The 26,046-nt window shown below is 37.9% G+C and overlaps 2 protein-coding genes across 3 annotated transcripts in view; both read right to left on the bottom strand.

Annotated features, from left to right (window-relative positions):
• The window catches only part of DCK (deoxycytidine kinase), a 40,225-nt gene extending 25,348 nt beyond the window's left edge, over nt 1–14,877 (bottom strand). Inside the window, exons 1-2 of the mRNA XM_077750796.1 lie at nt 14,868–14,877; nt 4,808–5,092 (exon numbers count right to left, since the gene is read on the bottom strand). Coding sequence (XP_077606922.1) covers nt 4,808–5,092; nt 14,868–14,877 — 295 coding nt within the window. The remainder of the gene's footprint in view (nt 1–4,807; nt 5,093–14,867) is intronic.
• Nucleotides 11,494–26,046, bottom strand: part of MOB1B (MOB kinase activator 1B) — a 54,250-nt gene continuing 39,697 nt past the window's right edge. The window contains exons 4-6 of one of the 2 annotated variants that reach the window (XM_077750157.1): nt 23,186–23,319; nt 20,437–20,600; nt 11,494–17,542 (exon numbers count right to left, since the gene is read on the bottom strand). In XM_077750157.1, the coding sequence (XP_077606283.1) occupies nt 17,465–17,542; nt 20,437–20,600; nt 23,186–23,319 (376 nt within the window). In that variant the 3' untranslated portion in view covers nt 11,494–17,464. The remainder of the gene's footprint in view (nt 17,543–20,436; nt 20,601–23,185; nt 23,320–26,046) is intronic. The other variant, XM_077750167.1, reaches the window with a different exon arrangement.

Below are 26,046 nucleotides of genomic sequence, written 5' to 3'. Positions count from 1 at the left end.
CTTCACTTTCAAGGTTCTGTGCACTTTACCCAACCATTAAAAACAAGTTGTACTTTGCTTCTCCCTGATCTTTCACTAGTTTCTGAGACACTAAGAAGGCAAAATAAAGGAAATAGTTCAAGCATAATCAGGGCATATTATATTCACTACTTTAATATTACCTGGGAATTCCTTCCATTTAATAGTAGGGAAAGTCTTGATCTAGAATTTAACAGGGTGTAGCGATACTCCTAATGACCACCACACCCCTTCTATCTGAAGTCACCAAATGTGGTTATATTAGACATCTCTGGTCAACATAATGTGTTTCCCTGTCTCTCTTACTCTCCTCCATATGTATACAGAATTACATACACACACAGACTAAAAAATATAGAAAAGATGCTTCTGAAAGCTTTTAAATTTTTTAATGTTTATTTGAGGGGAGGGGGTGGGTAGAGAGAAATGAAGACATAGAATCCAAAGCAGGCTCCAGGCTCTGAGCTCTCAGGCTGAAGCCTGACCCTGGGCTCGAACTCATGAACCACGAGATCATGACCTGAGCCGAAGTTGGATGTGTAAGTGACTGAGCCACCCAGGCGCCGCAGTTTCTGCAAGCTTACCTCATCTTTATAAACTGGATATTCAAAGAGGGCAAAAAGAACTTACCTTTGACCTGAAGAACTATATTCAAACCTAGGACATTACCTAGGCAATAGAAAAGAAGAAAAAAACCAGAAGAAGTTTAAGGGATCAAACACAGAGCCAAAACAGGGAGCGGAGATGGGGGTGAGTAAGAAGGTAACACAGAACAGAGAACTGCTGACAAGCAAAACACAAAGGCATATTATCACCACAGGATAGAAGAAAAACTTTTAAGGATAAACTAGATTTAATCATGGGAAAAACACTGGTGACCACAGATTTTGTATGGAGAGGGTAATCGTAGGGACTATAAAGCATTTAGACTGTAAGTGGAAGCATATATAATGATCACTGGACATTCACGAGCTAGATGGAAGAAGGGAAGGAAAATAAGATATACAGAAAGAGGATCCAAGGAACATACTAAAAAATCAGGCATCACCCAGAGTCTGAAAGCACTTTTTTAAAAATAAATTTTCTTTAAGTTTATTTATTTATTTTGAGAGAGACAGAGATAACACAAGCAGGGATGGGGCAGAGAGAGAGGGAGAGAGAAACCCAAGCAGGCTCCGTGCTTGCTGTCAGCTTAGAGCCCAATGTGGGGCTTGAACTCACGAAACATGAGATCATGACCTGAGCTGAAACAGAGAGTTGAGTTGAGTCAGACCCTTAACTGACTAAGCCACCCAGGTGTCCCAAGTCTAAGAGCACTTAAAGCTAGAGTATTCAGCTTTCTTCTGACACGCTTACAAAGAGAAAAAGTTCATGTGGTCATACTCTAAAATTTTAGAAACAAAAACAGCTATTCTTTAAAATTACTCTTTAGTTCAAGCAGAGTAACAACAGTTACCTATAGTTCCCAATCGGATTAATCTAGTTCCTTAACTTTTGAGGGGAAAGGTAATTAATAAATTAATATTCTATGAAAGCAAAGGAGAATAAGAACCAGAGACACTGGTGTTACTACTTTAAAAAGTCATGTGGCTGGGGCGCCTGGGTGGCTTAGTCGGTTAAGCATCCGACTTTCGCTTGGGTCATGATCTCGCGATTCATAGGTTCGAGGCCCGCGTCGGGCTCTGTGCTGACTGCCAGCTCAGAGCCTGGAGCCTGTTTCAGTCTGTGACTCCCTCTCTCTCTGACCCTCCCCTGCTCACGCTGTCTCTCTGTCTCTCTCCTCAAAATAAATAAAACATTAAAAAAAAAAAAAAAGTCATGTGGGACCTAACAGAATTACTAATGCCAAAAATCATCTATACAAACTATTAATATGAAAGCAGGTAAGGCCTCCATAAATCTAACACAAGTGAGTATTATAGTAACAGAAATCATGAGAAGATGAATTACAGGAGTATAAACTAAAATGACCAGTTAAGGTTCAAATTCTAGAAATCACAAAAAAGTTTTCTACATATATATTAGCAATTTGTACATTTCAACTTATTTGGGATTGGCAAATAAGGTGGAAGGGACAGCAACACCAGCGCAAGCACACTAACAGCAACAAACCCTTAGTGTCAGGAAGACAAGTGTAAGGAACACAATCCATCAAAATAGCAAACTGTTATCTTACAGAAACAGAAGCCCAGTGTTACCAGATCTTTAGATACTGTACAGGATGCCAAGAATCTAGATGTTCAAAAGGAAATCTCAAGAATTTTAAATGCTAGCAATTCATTAATTTTTTTTTTTCCAAAAGCGCCTGAGTGGCTCAGTGGTTAAGCGTCTGACTCTTGATTTCAGCTCAGGTCATGATTGATGGGCTCAAGCCCTGCATCAGCTCCATGGTGGTGGTGTAGAGCCTACTTGGGATTCTCTCTCTGTCCCTCTCTCAGTGCATTCTCTTTCTCTCGCTCTGAAAATAAACAAACTTAAAAAAATAAAATAATTATTTCCAACATTCTAAAACAATTTTTTTAAATAAAATTTTTTTCAAGTCTACACAAGCCACTATTGTGCAAATGCAAGTCATTAGTTTGCAACTCTTTCCAGTGTAGATAATGGAGAAGTCAGAGAAGAATTTTAAGCAGGGGAATAACACAATTACATTTATATATAGAAAGTCAGCTCTGGAGCTAGGTAAGAGAAAATGGAGATGGAGTGACACATTAGCAAATTATTCAGGTGCTGGGAAGATTAACGATGCTTGGGGAGATCTAGATACAATATATTGCCTAACTGGATTTAAGAAAGGGAAAAGGAATAACTCATTGTGGTATTGATGAGGCGGTGTTTTTCATTCAAAGTTGAGAAATGAATTTTGTTCAGTTGAAATGGCTTAGTACAACTACTTCCTCCTCTATATATGTTCTTCTTTATCCAGTAAGTGTCTATGAGGAATCATACCAGTAAACATTCAACTTCAAAGAATTTATCCTAAAAGGAAAAGAGAATCTATTATATGGATCTTTTCCATCAGTGCTTTTATACTGGAGCAATGCGACAAAATGCCCTCTTTGAGGGTGAGTTCAACTATTTTCTACTACTTGCAATACTGTTAAAGCATCTACTTTGCCTTGTCTTTTTAAAGAAGTACAAGGACTTTGAATGTGGTAAGAATTAAAAAAACATTTGCTGTATGCATGAATGGCCAGTACCCAACTTGGAGCCAAAAAAATTCTATCAGAACAGGAAGTGTCAGGCATAGGTTTCCTGTGGTAGGAAATAAAGAAGAATGTAAGTTCAGATGTACCTTGCAAAAGGATATGCATAGTACAGTCTGCCCTCATCCGGATTAGGAACAGAAACAGTACTGGTCTTTGAATCATAAGCCAATGTTTACTTGGAAGGGGGTAAGGGGTGAGGAGCTCCAGAATACTAAGACCATCAAAAACTCTTTCCTTGTACTGGAACGTTTACAGCTGTTTTATCCCTAATCCTTAAAACTGGAAATCATCCAGATGTTCACAACTGGGAAAGAGGGAAACTGTGGTATATCCATGCAATGGAATACTACTCAGCAATAAAAGAGAACTACAGATATTAAGTATAATAGTAGAAGATGGGATTCGGTAGGCAGAAAGGGAGAAGCTAAGTAAGACTTGAAGGTCATCGGATGGGGGGAAAACACATATTTTAAAACAATGCTGGGAGTGTCTGACCACAGCTGACTCGCTCGGGTACAGAGATCCTCTAAGAAATCTAACAGACACCGTCTACTCCCCTCGGGTTCCCCTCAGGAATCTGACAAAAGACCTGACTAAAAGTAAGTGGTAGACCTTAGAACATACGACCACACGGAACAGTATGGCCATAGATCACCCCTCATACGATGGAAACAAGCCAATCAAAAAGGAATGACTAAGCATTTAGTTACCTAGCCAATAAGGGTAGTACCTGAGAAGGAACTAGACGCAAGGGAGGGGGGGCCCAACCAGAACCCTGTAAAACAAGGACCCTCGCCTACAGTCGGCTGGGCCTTCACTTTCAAATGCCCCCTCTCTGTAAACAGAGCTTTCCTGCAATTCGTACTTTCTCATCTTACGCTCTAATAAACTTTTGCCTGCTGCTCATTTTATTCTAGGTCCACCTCTTCATTCTTCGAAGAGAGGAGACCGCGAATACATCTGAAAGCATTATGCTAAATAAAAGAAGGGAGACCCAAAGGCTACATACTGTATGACTCCACTTATAGGACATTCTGGAAGAAGGCAAAACTTGGAAACCAGATCAGTCAGTGGCTGCCAAGAGGCAGGAATCCGGAGGGAGCCGACAACAAAGGAGCACCAGGGAACTTTTTGAGGTGATAAAAATGTACTGAATCTTGACCATGTGGTAGTGAAACAGCATTATTATGTGTGTCATACCTCATAGAAAAGTACACCTGAAAGGATAATTTAATGTATGTAAATGACACCTCAAGAACTAACACGGCCTCAAAAGAAAAAAAGAAAAAAAAAAAAAAAAGCTTTCCCTTCGCGCGATCCCAACAAAAGGAGGAACCGGGCCCAAGGGCACCTTCCGAGGCCCGCATGCCCGGGCGTGCACCGCCTGACGCCCGGGGGCCGCCGCGACCCTGGGGGCACGGGAGGGAAGCGGGGCAGGACAGGGCAAAATGCGTTCGATGGGAAGGGAGGTAGAGGCCGTGCCCGCATCCATACAGCCAGGCCTGAAGGAAGCCCTCACTAAGCGGAAACCCCGTGCTCTGGGACCAGCATCTCCCGAGCCTCCTTACGAGCCTCCTTACCGATGTTCCCTTCGATGGCAATCTTCTTGATGCGGGCCCCCTCAGAGCCGGTCGCGGGANGAGTGCATCCCACAGGGAAGGCTGGGAGGCGGCCGCAGGTGCGCGCGCTGGGGCTCCCGCCACTGCCGAACGTGACGAGACGCGCAGACTGAGCTCCCGCCAGCAGCAGGTTCCAGGGACTGCGGGTCTCCGGGTTTGATTTTGGCGCGCGGAGGCAGCGGCCGACAGGGNGGGACGGCGTGCCCCGGACCGGGAGTCCTGTGCGACTGAGGGCGAGCGCCGACGCTGGAGGGCGAGCCGGGGTAGTGAGTGACACCCGCCCTCGTCACCGGTAGTGGCCGGCCCTGACTCAGGAGACTTCGCCTCTCCAGCGGGTTATGTGGAAATAAACAGAGCATCTGGAACAGAACTTGCTGTGAAGCAGTGTGCGGTAGAAAAGCCAAGCGGATTACCCGTGTAGTCCAGTCGGAGGACAACGGTCAGGCTAAGCGCAGGCGGGCAACCCAGCCCTCAGGAAATGCGTTGCACTCTTCTTGCGTGCCAGGCAGTTTCGAGCGCGGTTCTTGAATTAACTCGCAGCCCAGTGCAGGAAATGCCACCAGTAGCCCGATTTATCGGTGAGGAAACAGGCACTGAGTGACTCCTTGTTCCAAGTCTCAAAGGCCGTGAGGCATGTTCTGGCGTGCGAATTTACGTAGTCAGACACCGCGACACAGCAGGCTTTTCCTCATCTCTCAAACCCCGATTATGCTCAAAGAGAACACGCCACACCAAAATGCCACTATGGCATATGGATTATTTCGAAATTCAGAAACTCGAGAAAGAGTGCAAGATACTCTCTGCCCCTCCCTTGTCCCCCCGAAAGCAGAGTCTATGTAAAAGGTGCCCTCTCTGTAGCTGGAGGAGAGAAGGCCTCCTCATCACCAAATAGGGAATTGAGGGCTGAGAAGGCCTATGAACAACCGTTTCTACTTCTTCACCAATTTATTACCCCAAACCCAATCCCCTTTGTCTTGTCAGTTCTTCACTAATTTATTGTTCGTCTAAAAGATGCAATGACTTACTTTGGTTATCCCTTTGAATTTCTTATATGGAGTTCCTGTATGTTCGTAGTTAAGTCTGGTTTCCTCCTGTTAATCCATCTTGTGTCAATTTAATTACTAGACCAGGCAAAGGACGTAAAAGGGAAGAAGGGAAAATTTTCCTGCCCCTACAATGCTATGCAAACATTACCATACTGGGTAGGTTTCTGTTCATCATGACTATAGATAGCTTAATTTTGCATGCCCTACACCTGGCACATAGTTAATAAATGAATCTTGAATGCCTACCTGTGTGCCATGAACTCGGTTAGAAGACTTAATTAAATGGGGACAGATGCAGTGTAGAAATACTCAGAATTTTTTTTTTACGTTTTTATTTATATCTGAGAGAGAGAGAGAGACACAACATGAACAGGAGAGGGTCAGAGAGAGGGAGACACAGAATCTGAAGCAGGCTCCAGGCTCTGAGCTGTCAGCACTGAGCCCAACGCGGGGCTCGAACCCACCAACCATGAGATCATGACCTGAGCAGAAGTCGGACGCTTAACTGACTGAGCCACCCAGGCGCCCCACTCAGAATTTGTTTTTAATCTTGGTAAAGATCCGGTAAACTGGCACTACCCCATTTAGAAGTTCCTGAGCTCAAATGGTCTATAGAAACCAAATGCCCTATTACTCTTTGTTATCTTGAAATAACCACCAGACCTGAAATGCATCCAATGCTAGAGTCAGAAGGGTGTAAATGGTGAATCCATTCTAAGAAAAAGCAGAAATCAAAATGTGAATCCATGGGGAACTCTAGGATAAAAACGGCAAAAATCATTAACTTCCTTATAATTGTTTTATTATTTTATGTTTATTACTTTTGTTTATCCCCATAGTAATTAGAAGCAGGATCCTTGAAATGAAAAAAGGCTGAATGCTTGTCATCAGGGATGGAAAGGAATCTGGGGAAGCCACTAGGTGTTATATTCCACATCCAAGAGTGGGGGAAAACCCATGAAATGGTAAAGGTATTGGGAGATACGGAGAGAGGTAACGCGGGGTTAGTCTCTGAAACCTTCAAACAGGAGGAAAGTAGATGAAGAAGAATAATGAATCCCATATGGATCTGATAAAGCTGTTTAGAGTTGAGCAGAAATAATCAAGTATGGTTTCCACAAAAGACACACAAGAAAAGTAGTATAGTGCCATGATTGAGAGGCATAAGCAGTAGAAAATTAAAAACTAGTTTCAAATTTCAGCTCTGCCAGTTTCTGGCTGTGAGAACAAGTGTTCCTTAAAAAGATGAAGTAGATGGCGGAAATAGGGAAACTTTCTTGGCATCAAGTTCAGCATAATTTCCCATTTTCCTACATAAACCTGTGGGTAATGCAAGTAAGAGACAAGAGAAAAGCACTTTTAAAATCAGCTTCTTAAACCAAATTGACAATAAACTATTTATAAAAAAAAAAAAAGCAAAAGCTCTGAACAAACAATTCTCCAAAGAATATATAACAAATGGCTGGTAATGAAAAGATGTTCGACATCATTAGTGATCAGAGAAATGCAAATCAAAACAACAATGATATACCACTTCACAACCACCAGGATGGCTATCAAAACAAAAACAAAAGCAAAACAAGAGTTGATGTGGGTATGGAGAAATTAGGGCCCTTATACACTGCTGACAAGAATGTAAAATGGTGCAGTCCTGTGGACAATAGTCTTCTCCAAAAGCTTAGAGTTCCCATATGACCCACTATTGTATGACCAATTATCATATGATCCACCACTAGGTGTATACCCACTATAACTGAAAACATATGTCCACACAAAATTTGTAAACCAATCTTCACAGCAGCATCATTTCTAACAACCAGAAAGTGGAAACAACCCAAATGTCTATCAACTGATGGATAAATAAAATGTAATATACATATAAACACAGAGTATTATTCAACAATAAAAAGTACTGATACAGGTTATGACATGGCTCAATCCTAAAAACATTAGGCTAAGTAAAAGAAGCTGATCACAAAAAAATCACATATGATTCCATTTATATGAAATGTCCAGAATAGGCAAATCCCTAGAAAGAAAGTAAACAGGTGGCAGCCTAAGGCTGAGGGATTGATGGGAAATGGTGAGTCATTTCTAATGAGTATAAGGGTTTTTTTGGAGGTGGTGAAATGTGATAGTGCCGATGGCTGAATAACTCTAAATGCATTGAAAATCACTGAACTGTATTGTTTAGATGGGTGAACTATATGGCATGTGTATTATATCTTAATAAAGCTGTTATTATAATAGGGGCACCTGGATGCCTCAGTCAAAAAAAAAAAAAAATCACCTTCTTGATTTTTGTCCATAATCCTTGATCTCTGTAACCAGACATTTCAGAATGCAAAATTTTTGGATTTTAGAAANTGGAGTATTACTCGGCAATCAAAAAGAATGAAATCTTGCCATGTGCAACAACATGGATGGATAGAGTGTATTATGCTAAGTAAAATCAGTCAGGGAAAGACACATCGTATGACTTCATTCATATGTGGAATTTAAGATACAAAACAGAGTAACATAAGAGAAGGGAAGCAAAAATAATATAGAAACAGGGGAGCCTGCATAGCTCAGTTGGTTAAGCGTCTGACTTCGGCTTAGGTCATGATCTTATGGCTCATGGGTTTGAGCCCTGCATTGGGCTCTGTGCTGACAGCTCAGAGCCTGGAGCCTGCTTCAGATTCTGTGTCTCCCTCTGTCTTTGCCCCTCCCCTGCTCGCACTCTGTGTGTGTGTCTCTCTCTCTCAAAAATAAACAAACATAAAATAAAATGAAAACAGGGAGGGGGGCAAAACATAAGAGACTCTCAAATACAGAGAACAAACAGAGTTGCTAAAGAGGTTGGGGATGGGAGGATGGGCTAACTGGGCAAGAGCCATTAAGGAGGACACTTGTTGGGTTGAGCACTGGATTCTACTCCTTAAGTCACTGTTGCACTATATCCTAACCTGGATGTAAATAAAAATAATAAGTGTATATATATATATATAACATATAGAAAAAAACAGTAGTGTGGTGCATATATTATGTAACCATCCCTCACCCTCCTGCACAGGTGTTAAATCCAATACACAGGTATTTTGCAGTGAAACAGATTTCACATTAAGTGGGATAAAGACTATTACCTTTAGATGAGGTTAAGTTTACACTAAATTCAAGAAAATACTTTGTTTTCCAAGCTCTTCAGATTTTGGAATTGCAGATAAAAGACAGGGTATTGGTGGCACCTGGGTGGCTCAGTGGGTTGAGTGTCTGACTCGATCTCTGCTCAGGCCATGATCTCACAGTTCATGGGATCAAGCCTTGAGTCAGGATCTGTTGCGACAGAGCAGAGGCTACTTGGGATTTTCTCTCTCCCTCTCTCTCTCTGCCCCTTCCCCACTCACAAGTGCACATTCTTTCACTCTCCCTCTCCCAAAAATAAATATATATTTTTAAAGGGTATTGCAGCACCCAGCCAGTCATGACCATGCTACCTTCTTCATCCTTCCTCACCCCAAAATTTTGCTACTCCTTCAATTTAAGAATTCCTTTTCTTCTCTGGGAATGCTGGTATTACTAAAGAAAGACAACTGACCCTGACTGATAACACATAATAGGTTTATTATGAAAACTCTAAAGTGAGACATGAGAACTCAAAAAATGAGAACAAAAGCAGAAAAAAAAGGCCTTGAACATTGATATGTAGTGGTATATATTATATACATGAACCTAACAACTTCTGTAAAGTGATATTTATTAACTTAATAAACTTAGTTATGAATTTCTCCTCACAATCTTCATTATTGCCTAGAAATACATGAATGCAGAAGCCATTATAAAAGCAAGAGTGGGGAGTCAGGGTACTTCAGCAAATCTGATGTGCAATAGCAAAATAACATACTAGAAAGGCGTAGCAGGGAACCATCAGCCCTACATAAGGCCTTATCAAAGGAAGATCTATTATGCTGCATGCTTGCAAAGGTAAACTTAGTCATCAAGAAAACAACATGGTGGGGTGCCTGGGTGTCTCAGTCAGTTAGCCTCTAACTCTTGGTTTTGGCTCAGGTCATAATCTCCCAGTCTGTGGGTTTGGGCCCCATGATAGGCTCTGCACCGACAGTACAGAGCCTGCTTGGGATTCTCTCTCTCCTTCTCTCTGCCCCTACCCCGCTCTTGCTCTCTCCCTCTCTCAAAATAAATAGTCTTAAAAAAAAAAAAGTGATATTGTACTTATTAGGCTGTTTAAAACAGAAGTATAAGACATTTGGCTTTTTTTAAATTTTTTTAATGTTTTTTATTTATTTCTGAGAGAGAGACAGCGTGAGCAGGGGAGGGCCAGAGAGAGAGGGAGACACAGAATCTGAAACAGGCTCCAGGCTCTGAGCCAGCTGTCGGCACACAGCCTGACAAGGGGCTTGAACCCACAAACCATGAGATCATGACCTGAGCTGAAGCTGGACACTTAACCGACTAAACCACTGAGGTGCCCCGACATTAGCTTATCTTTAAGTAATCTCTACCCCCAACATAGGGCTTGAACTCATGACCCCAAAATTAAGAGTTGCATGCTCTTCCAACTGAGCCAGCGAGGCGCCTCAGGAATATAAAACATTTCAACATGGTTGCTTAAAGGAGTATTTAGAACTTCATACCAAAATGCATCATTCCAAATAATATTATATAATGAAGAACTAACTATTTAAATTTAGTACAATAGAGGCAAATTAACATACTTCTTAAAATATAGTTAAGTTTTTATATGGGTATTTTATATGTGTTTATTTCTTTACATACAGTAGATGTTTTATAGCTACTGTATGTGCAGAATAACAAGGTGGCTTTATTTACGTATGTAGGTTTACAATCCACATCAGCATGAACCAGTTTTTTCTACAAATACTAATTAGTGACACTGGGAGACTATGGTGACCTGATGTTCCCAACACGAATGCCTCTAATAAATACCTCTAGATAATGATACTTTGAGAATACTCTAAAATACATACTTCCTTTTAGAACTTAGGTATCAGGGTAAAATGAAGATCCTCCAATACTGTTTACTAATATTATTTTTTTTTAATATTTATTTACTTTTGAGAGAGTGCAGGGGACGGGCAGAGAGAGGGGAATAGAGGATCTGAAGTGGGCTCTGTGCTGACAGCTGACAGCAGCAAGCCAGATGTGGGACTTGAACTCACAAACTGGGAGATCATGACCTGAGCTAAAGTCAGACGCTCAACTGACTGAGCCACCCAGGTGCTCCTGTTTATTAATATTCTTTAATGGTCTATAGTAAGATAAAATATTAGATAAAAACTTGACAGAAAGGTCAACAAGTAATTATCTTGCTAATTGTTCTCATAATAGTATTTAACAAAAACAAACAAAAGTGCTGGCTTCAAGGTCAGGACTATTTGGGTTCAAATCCTGGTTCTAATCAGTGAGGTACAATTCTGAGCTTCAGTTTTCTAGCATGCAAGACACTGAGATACGAACCTCTGAGGTTGTTGTAAACATTAGAAAAAACATAACGCTCAACGTATTCCATACTTACAATATTTTTCTAGAAATGTGTTCAATGTGGGAGCACCTAGAGCAAAAATAATCAGTAATGCAGGATTCATGGCCAAACATAACTATTTATTAATTTTCCTTAAATAAACATTCAGTTTCTTCCTTTAGAAAAAACCTAGAATTTAAATATTTCCCATCCCATCACATACAAGTCTGTATACATTATTTACATCTTTCAATTAAACATATTACAGATTTTCTGACATTTATTATCCCCTTTTAAAGTAAAATAACATAGCAGTTAAACTTTGATCTGTAATAACTAGAATTTGAGTAATCTATTGGCACAGTTTTCAATAGAGCATTCATGCTGCATTTCTTATTTTAGACCATTTTTCCCCATCCAACTACTTAAAAATAAAGAGAATTGTGTATCGCATGGGAGCAGGACCCCTGTCTGGTGCATTCTCTGTGATATTTACAGTGTGAATGCTGCCCCGAGGCTCCCATTATATGGCACTGGCAGGATTTTGCTTCTGTCCTCAGAAATGATTCCTATTCAAACTTTAAAAGTTGCCATGTTTATTGTACTGTCTCAACCTAGATTTCATGACACTGTTCCTTGATAATTTTAAGTAATAATGTATAGGAAAAATTCAAATAGAACAAAAGTTAAGTGTTCCCTACAAGATTAGGGCCCTTACCACCTTAGTTATGCATGTACAAAAATAAGAAATACAATTTAGTGACTGTAAAAAACTATTTCCCCTAAAAATAGTTATCTCTGCAGAACAATGTAAGGAGAAATGTGTTCTTAATATGGAAGTGCACTAATCTATTATCTCAGAAAACAAAAATGAAAATATGTACACACCTGTAAGAAACACCAACACATAAGAATTTAATACACAGAAGAAAAACTAAGTATTAACAAAAATCTTAAATTACTAATAATCTCAGCGTCAGCGACATAACTTCAAGAAAGCGGTCAACTGGAACAAATCAAACATGCTTATGTAAGTTGCACCTTCCAACACTTCTGTCAGTGGATTACAGAAAGTGCTTCAGAACCACTAACAACGAGGACCTGCACAATCAACCCAGCTGTTTTGTTCTCCTAGTGCAATGGAGGCTGAGAGGTGGGAAGTCAATGGTGCAAGGAAGTAATTTAAGAAGGAGATGGTAAGTCAACAGAACTAAAAGAGGCCAGTGATTTCATTATCTATCTTTGAGAATTGTAATCCAAAATGTTCTACTATATAACATTGCACACAGAAAAGGAACTTGAATCGTACTTACAAAACTGAGATTATTCAGTATTTTAATACATATTTCCTCTTTTCTCAAAATTTAAGTTTTGTTCAGCTATAAGTGGCAGACATGGAACATAGAATACCTTTAAAATAAATTATTCTCTATGATTAACTTGTTAGGAATGTCTGAAATTTTTAAATTGTTTGTAATCAGAATTGTTACTATACCTTAAAATTAAACTTTTCCATTAAATCTTAAGATATCTTTACCTCTAAATATTAGTATCATACACCATTAAACTGAAAAACAGTAATTACTATGGGTGAATCTGAACATTATGACAAAACTCTACTATTTAAATTATTTTAGGAGTGGTTCTTTAAAGTATAGATCTAGAATAGCATTTCTAAATATTGGCATATTCTTTAATATTTCAGATAGGTTTCAAAATAACTTTTCCCCTTGGTATGCAGTTACATATTCAAATTACAAATATATTTATGGTCCCCTATCTTTTAAAAAGACATTCAAAATTTTTAAAGTTATAAATGATATATGAAATGATTATACAATTTTAAACATTTTATCTGTGATACACAGGCTTAACTTTCAGCATAATTATTATATAAAACTTACTCCAATTTCTTTGTACAATGATCTGAAGTCTTCTCATTTGAGTGTTTAAAAAAAAAAGACAAATGTAAAGGCTTTTGTCACCTTAAGCTACTTCTATATTAAATATTGGATCCATTTTTTCTTACTATCCCTTCAATCAGAATCATCCTATAGTAGTTGAGATAAAGTTCAAAAGCTATCAAGGAAAGGAACAAAAGTAGGAAACAAGAGATAGACTTTGATTTTTTAATTATTATATTTAACAAATAAGGTAATTAAACTAAATTTGTGAAAATTAAATAAAACCTATACATCCAAGTGATACTGTCTACTTCAAAGGAAACTATTCCTTTATTAAATGGTGCAACCAATGCTCAAAACATTCTCTTCTGCAAATTCGGGGCCTATGGCAGTCTTTTGAACTTCTCTAATGGTTTAGTTCTAAGAAAACAGCAAAGTAGAGTTGGTTTGGTGAATGAGCTAGGTCATATCAAGCTGCCAAAAAAGTCTTCAGTGCAACTAAAATGATGAAATAGATTTTCTTGCACAGTCATAAACCAATTCTCAAGGCATTTCTGAAAATGTTCCAAGCACATTACACCTTCAAAGCATAGGTAGAAAAAGTAGTGCTCCCAACAGGATCCACTTTGAAGATCAACTCTCATTTGGATGTTTCAGGTATGACACACTTATTTGAAAAGAAAGTCCTGTTACAACTTAGTAATTGTATCTCACGTTTCAACATTTCAGTGGTTATCAAAACCTCTCTCAGAGAGGGTGTACACAAAGGTATAATAGAAATGTCATTTTGCTATTTTCCCATAAGCAAGGAAAATGCTAATACATAAAATGGAGTCTTGTGATTACATGTAAAATATAAATATCCACATCATCTGTATTTCCTGAAGATAAGAGATTGTAGTGTTTTACCTTTCCTGATAAGCCAGGCAGTAACTCAGTCTGAGATATATTATATACTAAACCTGTCTTCTCCCACCTAACACATTTTATGCTCACCCTTTAGAATTTATAAATGACAAAAGTAGAAAGAACAATCTAAAATCTTTCAAATGTAAAGTAAATTGACCTCCAAAGCCTCTACCAGCTAACTAAAACATGCTTACTGTTTTAATGAAGTCTAATGTCATGGTTTTTATGGGAAACAGAACAATCAAGTCAGCAAATGAAAGCCAGTAGCACCATCTACTGCTTACTAAAAGATTTTCACTCTTGGTTATTAATTTCTCTTCACCAACATTACTCCATCATTTAAAGGAACTCCTAAAACTTGCTTCATTTCAAAATAATACTATGTTAACTTACTACTTGATATTTTATGCTTTAATTAGTAGGTGAGAAAACCAACTTCTGCTTTAAATCTCTGTATAAAGAGCAAGGGGGAAAATCATTATCTCGGTTATTTATAAATTAAATTAAGAGATCTGGAAATCTCTTATCATACATATTTATAAGCAAACTGCTACAAAACCAGGATTTGATCCTTATTTTATAAAGGTCATCTTATTAATCCTCATGGGAACTAACCAAATCAAAGCAACAGTTTTGTTAAATTGATTATTTCTCACATGCTTTGGTGGGTGTTTCCTTACCTGTAGCCATGTAACACCATGTACAATGCCAGGCCTCTCCCTGGGAGAACTTCTCTACTTTGTTACCCCACACACTTACACATCTCCTTACTTCCTAATAACACCTCTGTTGAAAGGAATACTCAGAAGCAGGCACCTGAGATTCTGACACAGAGACAACAAACTCCTATCTACACACAGTAGGAAAGTAGGGCCTCGTACTAAACATTAATTTATAGAAACATTTTTCCACTTTTACAGTGTAGTACTGTGTAAGGCTTAAAAGAGCAAGAACAATTTTTCACTATTTTCTACACTTGGCTATTGCAGCCCCTTTGTTACTAAGTTGATACAAAGTCCAACTCGGTATGGAAGACTACTAGAATTATCACGTGCTTCATTTTCATCAATAAATAGGACCCCAAATCACTTGAAGCCAAATTTTATTTTTGAATCAACCTACAGTGGTTGATATTACCTATCTGGATAATAAAAGATTTGTTTTAAGGAAATCAGTTACTCCTCATTGCAGTTTATCAATAAACATTACCAATGAACGTCCAACATACTTGCCTCTGCCAGGCTCTCCCATTACTTCTACTGTTGGTACTTGGAGAATGATTGTTAGAAATAAAATGGAGAAAAAGGCAGTTCCTAGTCATCGTAACTACAATGGCATTAAATTATATCACTGCTCTCCTTGTTAATGGCAAAGACAGACTGATTTAATTTTAGATTCTTTCCTACTGACCATTCTTAGTCTATATATAATTTGAAAGCGAGATTTCTATTCCACAAGGAAAAAGGTATGTATTTTAAACTAAAGGAAGAATATATATATATCTGTAACTGACGGAATGAGATTTTACCAGAAATGACAAAATTAAAACAAAGTCTGAAAAAGATACTTCTCAAAACTAAAATCGGGGGCACCTGGGTGGCTCAGTCGGTTAAACGTCTGACTTTGGCTCGGGTCATGATCTCACGGTTCATGGGTTTAGCCCCGCATCGGGCTCTGCGCTGACAGCTAGCTACGAGCCTGGAGCCTGTTTCAGATTCTGTACCTCCCTCTATGACCCTCCCGTGCTCACGCTGTCTCTCTCTCTCTCTCTCAGAAATAAATAAAAACATTAAAAAAACCTTTTTTTAAAAAGACTAAAATTGAAGTGAAAAATGTTAAAATTATTTTAAAAACTAACTTTCTAAACTTTTTACTTATGGGAATAATTCACTAGAAAGCCATGATAAAATCAAATGTAAAAACAACTATTGAATTAGCACTTACATTGTTTTGTATCACTGCAAAGAAAAAGATTTCCTTTCACAGTGGAAAAATCAGAAGTCAGAATGCTTCAAATTGGGCCTATCATAAGCAAAGAAGGGTACTGTATCATTTTAAAATGACAGGCAAACATCGGCTCCATTCACTGAATGGAAATGCTAGAGAGTGATCAATTTCCCCCAAACAGTCCTTAAATTCCATGTTTAATGTCTAAACCTAAAATTAATAATTTATGTTTAACTTCTCATGGAAGTTGATTCCTAAAAGAAGGAAGTCTCTAAGACTTTGTTTACAAGAAACTGGTTAAAAACGTCATGCCACTCTACTCAAGGATTTTAAGACAAGACTTTTTGAACTGACTCACCATACTTAATCCCATCTATAGCTCCCCATACAAACAAACCCTCCCAACCAAACACACACTCCTATCCATCCCCTCCTCTTCAAAGTAGGAGGGAATTCTCTAGACTTATGGCTCATTTGGCAATTGCTAAGAAACCTCACAGTTCAGCATCACCTCTGAAGATGGCAAACCTATATATAACCTGAATTTTTACACCTAGAGTGCAGTTAACATGTAGAAAGAAGCTAAAATGCAATAGGTATTACACTTCAACATCCTCAAGTTTCAATATCACAGATACCAAGAGATGGAAAAAAGACCTGCTTGTAGAACTTTAAGCATTTGTTGAACAGAATTACCATCAATATCAAAAATAATTAATAAATACTAATTTTGTATGTTCTACATGCACACCTTTACAAATTGTTTCTTCAATGTAGTAAAAGCTGAGATCACCAATTTAGGTAAACTATGGCTTTTATCATAGATATTTTAAAACATGCATCAGTAAGTGCCCTGTGTAGTAATCCTAATATTGTTCAAGCCCTGTTCAGTTCTATGTCTGTGCTTTGCACCTCAGAAGTGAGCCTACCAAGGCACTTAAAAACATAAGTCTTTTGGGGACTTCAGAAATTGGCCACAATTTACACAATACAGAACCCCCATCCGTCAGCAGTCCAATCAGCAAGCGTTTTCTGTTAGCACACAGTATTATCAAAAATTCTGCAAGTAAGCAAACCAAGTAAAAAAACAAAAAACCAAACATCATATGCTAATAAGACAAAACTTACCCCTATCAAATATAGAGAGAATGGTTCTTGGCTTCTTTAGCAATAGAATATGGTTTCATTTGCTCAGAATAAAGAAAAAGAAACCCAAACAAGTCCCCCAAACCTAAGACAAAAAACGACCGATATAAAAATAAAACACAACAAAATCCAAATACTCTCCACACACTTCATTTGAGAACAATTTGCACAGCTCTGTGTCCTTTTATCTGTCCTTTGAGGTGAGTTTTTCAATCAGTTCTTGGAGTGGTGCAAGTTCTCTTCTATCAATAAGGTTGAATTCCTACGCATGATAAAGGCAAGAAAAAATAGTAAAAGCGTATTATTTACATCTCATTCCAAAGCAGATTTCCATTAACATTTGTTGGAAATTAGCTTTCAAAGTAAATAAAGTCTAATCATTTTTTAAAAAAAATGTTTTTCTATTCCCTCACTCTGTGTCTTAGGCAAATCACTTAAGTATTTCTGATATTAGGTTCTACACATCTGAAGTAATATTAGGGTAAATCCTCCTACCTTGTAAAATTACTGTGGGGACTAAATGCAATACTATGTGTTAACCACTTCATGTAATTCCTAGCATAAAGTGAATACTCAATAAATGAGAGTGCTGCTTCCTGTTAAAAGGGAATAACCATTTAGATATAGTCAAACAAGTGGAGACCAAAAAATCTAGCATCTCATGCAAATTTCAGCATTATATGAAGAGTAAAAGAGTTAACATCTGCAAGCTATCATGAGATGTAGTATGAGAGTAACAAAAAAATGTGGAGTCCACAGATAATCAATAAAATCCTATAAGAAACAAATTAGAAAGCTTGGATTTAATTTTTGCTTCTTTAGAAATTCCACTCCTGTCATTCTGAGCTTCAATTCTGAATAGATTTACCCAGAACTATAACACTGTAAGGCTAAATAAATATAGGCTGTCCATACTTCTGATCTTCTCATACTCTGCCATGGTCGGGCATTCTGAGCTCCCCATTTCATTTCTTGCGATGATCATATGCCAACCATTACAGTAAGTACTGAGGGGAAGCATTAGTAGCATTTAAAAGCAAGCCTACCCCTAAGATTTGGGGGATCTGGACTAAGGACACAAATGGATATACAGCATAGGACTATTAACTTTTACATACATGTTCTATCCTCCTACCTTAACAAATATACCTTCAAAGCGACCAGGAAAGCGGATTCAAATTTAGAATTCTCAAGATTCCTCAGGATTTTGCACTGGAAAGGGGTGACATGAAGAGAGCCTATCCCTGACTCTCAGCAAACCTCCCTGATCTTCCAACTCCCAGCTCTACCCTGAACTTCAAGGAGCCTCCTTTGCAGGAGTGTGGACACCCTGGCTGGTTTATGTAGCCATGGTCACACACCTTCACAAACTGCTGCCATCTGGCTACTCCTAAGATCCAGAGGTGTACATATCAGAGACACGACCATCCCTTGAAAGAATAGACCCAAGGAAAAGATCTATGCAGAACTTGGAAATATAACTGGGACCATGTGGAAAGGAAATTGAGATGTCAGGTACCAGAGCACAAACCAGAGGGATCTGGGAGGTATATTCTTTGCCCTGTGGGTCCCTTACTCTGTGGGAGTACAGCTGGAGAAGGGCCAGAATAGGACTCACTAAACAGTGAGGTCTAGGGCAGAGGCGGCCCCTAACTCCAACAAGGGGTGACTGTATACTAATGGAACTACCTTTAAGAAGGTCGGTCACAGTATATTGAAATGTAAATAGGCCCAGATGTGGTAAATGCTATGTATCAACCTGTTACTATTTGCTAGCAGTTGAGAGATAACATTGTATTTTCAGATAAGATAGTAGGATAAAACTAACCCTTCTCGAGGTAGAATATCTTCTCCCAAATCACTAAAACATGAACATTAGCAATCCTTTTCTGTCTAAATCGAAACACAGAAGTAAACTTTGGGATAACATTTTCTTTTTTTCTATAGGTGTCTATAGATAGGATCTCATGGTAAAATAATTCCTCTGAGCAACAGTGTTGGCAGGTTATGATCTAAAATGTGTATATAGGTGAAATGAAATGTGTGCTTTCAGTGTGAGAGGTATGTAGAGAAGGAAAATAGACACATTTTTCTTCAGTGGAGATGGGGTGAGGGGAGGGCATTTATAAGTATATGCCCACAGATAAAAAAAAAAAACCACAGATTTAAGACTTGAACTTCTGCCTACCATCTATCCTCTCGCACACACAAAAAAAAAAACAACACCAGTCGGCTTAACCATTTCTACCTCTTTTTGACTCCTGCCTATTTGCTGTCTAGTTATTATAGCTTGATGAGACTATAGGACTCTTCTTAGTCTACACCCCTGAGAACTAAAAGGAGAAGGAAGAGGAGGTCAGCCAGAGTCCGAAAAAAAGACTAATGGACTTCTGGAACAGCAACACTCTTGTGGGCTTTTTTTCCTCTTCTGGACATAATGAATAACACCTAACTTAAAAATTATTCAGCATATGGTTTTAAAAAGGAGCGGGGAAAGGTGTTATATACAAAGCCCATTTCCAGGCCAGAATATGCTTAAAAAAAAAAAGACCCAGGGTAGACAGGAATTGAGGGTTAAGAGGATCAGGAGAAATGCTAAAATGGTAAAGGGACCAAGTGCGTCTACAGGACTGCCAACTAGCCAGATTCCTAATTCGGGCCCTCCGTTATGGCCTGTTAACTGAAGCAAAGCCAAGGTAAGACCTCTCAGATCCATTTTAGACTTCCATGCCACCAACCTGGACATGAACAGGATTCAGAAACAAAAGGCCTTATCATCATGGCAAGTACAGGAGAGGATAAAGACTAGAGAGATATGGCAAATTTTATCCTAACAGTATGGGTGCAGTATTCACCTTGGAATTCTGCACATAACTGGTTTTACTGAGGAAAAACGACCTCCTGGGGCACCTGGGTGGCTCAGTCAGTTCAGTGTCCAACTTCAGCTCAGGTCAAGATCTGACAGTTTGTGAGTTCAAGCCCCGAGTCGGGCTCTGTGCTAAGAGCTCAGAGCCTGGAGCCTGCTTCAGATTCTGTGTCTCCCTCTCTCTCTGACCCTCCCCTGCTCACACTGTCTCTCTCTCAGAAATAAATAAACATTAAAAAGAAAAACAAAACTCTTTAAGAAAAAAAAAAAAGTCTCCTAATCCAACTTACCTGGACAAAAAAAATAAAGTGCTTGAAAGATGTATTGAGATGCGCTTCCTCCTGAAGTTGGATTACAGGATCGAAATGCTGATGATAAATGTGAGCATAAACCCTAAAGAGGCGTTTGAGTATAGTTTTTGCCACAGACATGAAATTCTTTGGGAATGGGACACCTAATAAATAGATAAACAACCCCTTTGTTAACAAGAGACAAGAACAAAGCAATATGAGTTTGTCAACAAATGGCAACATAAATTAACAGGACAATGCTTTAAAGAAGTATTTGTGAATTACTACTTAATAATACCCACTGTACTTTTTAGAAGTTCTCAACATATCATGAATGAAAATAAACTTTAAAATTTTCATGGAATAAGAACAAGACTTCAGCACTGCCCCTTAATGCCTCTTGTATACCTACCACTTTACTAAAATGAAATAAATTTATGCCAAAGATGGTAATGAAGCTAAAACTCGCTTATATCCTTAGATTTCTTAACATCAAATCTCAATACAAATATGTGCTGAACACAATATATTAGCCATGTTCAGTTCTGTTTAAAATGCTTACATTTTTATATTTTTTCTATGGAAATTATTTTATTACTATTCCACATCTGTATTTATTCTTTTTTTAAAATGTTTATTTATTTTTGAGAGAGAAAGAGAGACAAGAGAGACAAAGATACAGAGAGCACAAGTCGGTTAGGGGCAGAGAGAGAGGGAGACACAGAATTCAAAGCAGGCTCCAAGTCTGTGTTGGTGGTATAGTGGTGAGCATAGCTGCCTTCCAAAGCAGGCTCCAGGCTCTGAGGTGTCAGCAGGCACCTGATGTGGGGCTCGAACTCAGGAACTGCGAGATCATGACTGGAGCCTAAATTGGATGCTTAACCAACTGAGCCACCTAGGCGCATTTATTTTGAAATTCGCTACAGTCTCTCTCTGTGAGGCTCATTGTTTTATGAATTAGAGCACTTTAACAGCATTAGACAAATACAAAACTAGAAAAATACAAAATTTCATGTCCTCTGTTACACGGGAAAAATGATCCAGTTTGGCAAAACATAAGCCAAATATTAATACTCCTGGATTCAGTGTCGTCACATGATACTCATTTAAAAATATTATAGATCACAAGGAAACAGAAGACAAACCAAAATTAAGGGACAATATATAAAAGAGTATGCTTATACTCTTCGAAAACATCAACGTCATGAAGGACTAAAAAGACTGAAATGCACATATTCCATTTTAAAGAAAGCTACAGAAACATGACACGTGAATGAAAACAATTGTCAAAGATTTCCTTTTGCTATAAAGGATATTATTGGGAAAGTGAAAAATCTGAATAAGATCTGTAAGTTAGAAAACAGTATTGTATCATTGTTACATTCCTGATTTTGATAGTTATACTGTGATTTTCTAAGGAAATGCACACTGAAGTACATTTGGATAAGGAGGCATCATTCACATAACTTACCAACAGTCCAAAAAAAACCAAAATATGTAGTTACAGGGAGGAGAGTGGGAAAGGAGGAAGGGGAGAGAGAGAGAAATGCACACACAAATACGATGAGATGTTGATAATTAAAAAATCTAGAAGAAGAAAAAAATCTAGAAGAAGAATATGCAGGGATTCTTTGCACAATTTTTGCAAATTTTCTAAGTCTGAAATTGAGTCAAAATAAAAAGTTACAAAATATATTATGGGAGATAAAAGATAAGGTAAAGGCACTTAACAAAAATGATTATGATGTATGTAAAGCAGTCCTGAACAAAAGACCTTTTGTTACATTAATACAGTTCACACATTCAATAAATGTGTTTAAAACAATCCATTATAACAGCAACTATTTACATTGCTGTCTCTTCCACTACATCCTTCTTACAAACTCTGAAAGTATAAAATATAGGGGTGCATGGGTGGGTGGCTCAGTTGGTTGTGCGTCCAACTTCAGCTCAGGTCATGACCTGGCAGTTTCTGGGTTTGAGTCCCATATGAGGCTCTGTGCTGACAGCTCAGAGCCTGGAGCCTGCTTTGGTTTTTCGTTTCCTCTCTCTTTCTACCCTCCCCCACTTGTGCCGCTCCCTCTCCCTTCCCCACCAGAAACAATAAATGAATAAACTTAAAAAAAATAAAGAAATAAAATATAGTCAAAAGCTGTCTGTTGATAGAAGAACAAATTCTTAATTTTTCGAGAAAACACAAGTTGTAAGAAATTTGAGAGAAGTTGATAGTTCATATGAACTATATGAATGTGAACAATTTCCACGTGAAAGGTCAGCCCTTAAGAGTAAATATAAAAAAGGCAAAAGTCACTCAAGTTGCTAACAAGCCAACCCCTCAAATCTTTTGGTTTCATCTCACCTAGCTTGGTTTCATAGTCTGTAAGATTCACACTGTGGTCATAAATTCAAACTCCCTCTCTGCTGAAAATACACTGTAAAACTTAATAGAAGTCACATAAACATCTTCCCTAAACAGGAAATGGATATGACTGTGGCAGATGATTTTGGCTGCCTACTCAGTATCCAGTCTCTTTTTTCTAAAACACAGGCCAAATTTTGTTACTGTCCAAGATACACTCATCTTCTCACTGTTTAAAATTAAAAGGAGGTTTAACTTAATGTTCATGATAAACTTGGTATGAAAAAGACAAGACACTTAAATGTTTAAGATTAGAAATATTGTGATAGATATGATGGGCTAGATATCATAATGGATCCAATGGATCCCAATTATACAAAACAATCATACCAATTTTTGATGGAAATAATGTCTCATCATCCAACTGGTCCTGAACCCAAGTCATCAGGTAATCAATATACTTTGGCGCAGAGCACTTAATAGGCTTCTTTATGTTTGTTCCATCTGCCCAGTGATACTCATATCTGTATTGGAAAGATAACAGGCACATAGAATATCAGTGTATGCTATACAAAAAGCATATATTTTTATATTATTAAATGTATGTATATTATGAATGTATACAGGACATGTTTTAAACAATCTGTTTGTCCAAATAAAGATCTTTTGCGTGTGGCATTCAAATTTAGAGTTTTTAAACTGCTACTGGACTCTTTTGCATTTAGCATGATCCAAACTAAGCTGATCCATCAATCTCAAGTTTTTCTTTATATACAACATTTATATTTTAGAATCGTACATTACCATAGTAGAAAACCTAGCTAACTTTCTACTTCTCCACGTCTGTGATAACTAGCTTTAATCTTTATGGTTGTGTTTTTTTTCCTTTGAAAAACATTTCTTCTTATGCAGTACAATTCTTTTAATTTGTGGTTTTAAGTTTGGGTTTAAGGATAGAGAATGGCATGGAAGACGCATGAAGAAGAGAATGATTCAATATTTGAGTACCTTTGTTGAAAAGCCAAATATGCCTTTAAAGAAAAATGGCAACCCAAATAAAGATGCCTATAGGATGTGGGTATTAACAACACTATCCTTTGGTAAAATCAACATTTAATGTACACCTACCGTGTGAGACATATTGTATCAAGGAATACTGTTCTTGACAAAGGAACACTAAAATGAAAGACACTTTCCATACTGTTAAGGAAAATAGACTAGTAGAGGAGATAGGCTTATAAATGAGTAAGTAAAAAACACTATGGCAAGAATGGTAATGGAGTTACACACAAACCCACACCCATACACAACCACAACCTGATTTTTAAGATAAGGAATAAGCACACAGCTGAAACTCCAAAGCATAAAAATCTCTAAGCTGAACTATCATTTTGTTTTTTTAGTTTCCAAAAGATTATTTCTACCACTTAGCTTCTCTCTTTGAATCAGTTTTGTTTTTCTAACCCTGTTCCAATTTAGACTAACAAAATGATAGGTCAGTGAGTCTAATGAAGGAGGTGAAATAAAATATAATGGGAAATAATACAGAGTATTTTAAATAATAAAAATTATCTTGAGATAGGATAAATGGGGAAGGATTTTATTTAATCACAGCTACTTATACCGGAACAATAAACCTAAACACAATACACCTGAATAAACATTCTAATAGCATACCTTACTGCCACCCTGGGCAACAGGGATGACTATCAAGTCTACTTTGAAGGTCTCCAAGAGGAGATTCCCCCACATTTGGCATCCTGTTCCACTGTTTAATAATCACTTTCATAGTCAAGAGATATTTCCTAATATGAAACTAAAGTCCCGATGGGCACTTAAGCCTATTTTTGTTTGATCCTCTTAGGAGACAGAGACCATGAACGGCATAACTTTTAGCATCAATGCTCTTCACTTAAAGACAGGACTCATCCATGTTTTCTACCACATGTTAAGAAACCTTAACATTTTTGCCTTTCCTCCCAATCATAGTTTTCATTTTGTTAGTGATCAGGTGTTCCATATTCATTTTTAAATGCAAAACTCAAAAACAGACACAGTTGACCTAAAAATCATTTTCAAAGTTCTGAAGTTCTTAAACATACTTATTTTCAATATCCTAAAGCTTTTTGAAAAATAAAACTGTACATTGTTTACACTTCTACAGTTTATAACTATGATTTCTTGATCCCTTTTTATTCTTTTGTCATATTTATACTTAAGATGACTTCATCCTGTCATTTATTTTGCCCACATTGATTTTTTTATTCTGCCTCTGACAAACCATTCTCTTTGAAATTTATTTGTCATCATGGTATTAACTTATCAACTGCAAACTACAAAATACTCATCACTTCTTGGTGAATAATAATAATAAATAATAACTGACAAGATCCTCTGAGCCATCACTCAATACCACTTTACTAGGGGCCAGAGCTACTAACAAATGCCTCCCCTTGGTACAGTCCCAAGACTCTTCTGCAAGGATGGCAAAGCATGACGACACATCTGCATCTTCTCAGGACTGAAATGGACATAATTTAAGACTCTCAAAAAAAAAAAGAAAAAAAGGAAGGAAGGAAAGGTAGAAGAAAGGGAGAGAAGAAGGATGTATGAGTGGAAAGAAGAAAAGGAGGACTATTTTTTATGTTTCCAGTATCTTTATAGAGATCCCGTGCCTATTACTTTTGAAGAATTAGATACATTTCTCCTAACCAGCTTATTTAGATAAGGTTTCTGCAGGGAAAGTGATCAGACCAGTAGTCTAAGTAGCAGAAATTCTCCCTATGTCACAGGAACAGGATATTGGTATAACATCAGAAAACCTTACAATAAAATACTAATCAATTTCAGAAAGGGAAATGACAAATTTGAGGTAAAGAAACCTTGCAGACACTAAGATGATAATCAGGGTTAATATCACCAGTGATGGGATAGTTGATATTGTCTATGCCCTCTGATCTGATCCACTGTGAAAAAAATGATCATTTCTATGGTGTCCTGCCAAGAAAGCACCGTCTGACTGTGGTCATAAGGAAACATCAGACAGACTGTATCAGGGGTCCCCAAGACCACACCCATGTTTGACAATTTGCTAAGAGGACTTACAGAACTCAGCACACAGTTGTACTCACAGTTATGATTTATTACAGTGAAAGAACACAAACCAAAATCAACAAAAAGAAAAAACAAACAAGGCAAAGTCCAGAGGAAACCAGGCACAAGTTTCCAAGAGTCTCTTCCCAGTGGACTCA

Source organism: Crocuta crocuta, unplaced genomic scaffold (assembly GCF_008692635.1).
Source record: "Crocuta crocuta isolate KB4526 unplaced genomic scaffold, BGI_CrCroc_1.0 scaffold1, whole genome shotgun sequence".
NCBI lineage: Eukaryota > Metazoa > Chordata > Mammalia > Carnivora > Hyaenidae > Crocuta > Crocuta crocuta.
The sequence above is the reverse complement of the archived record's forward strand: the minus strand, read 5'-3'. Positions and strand labels throughout refer to the sequence as shown.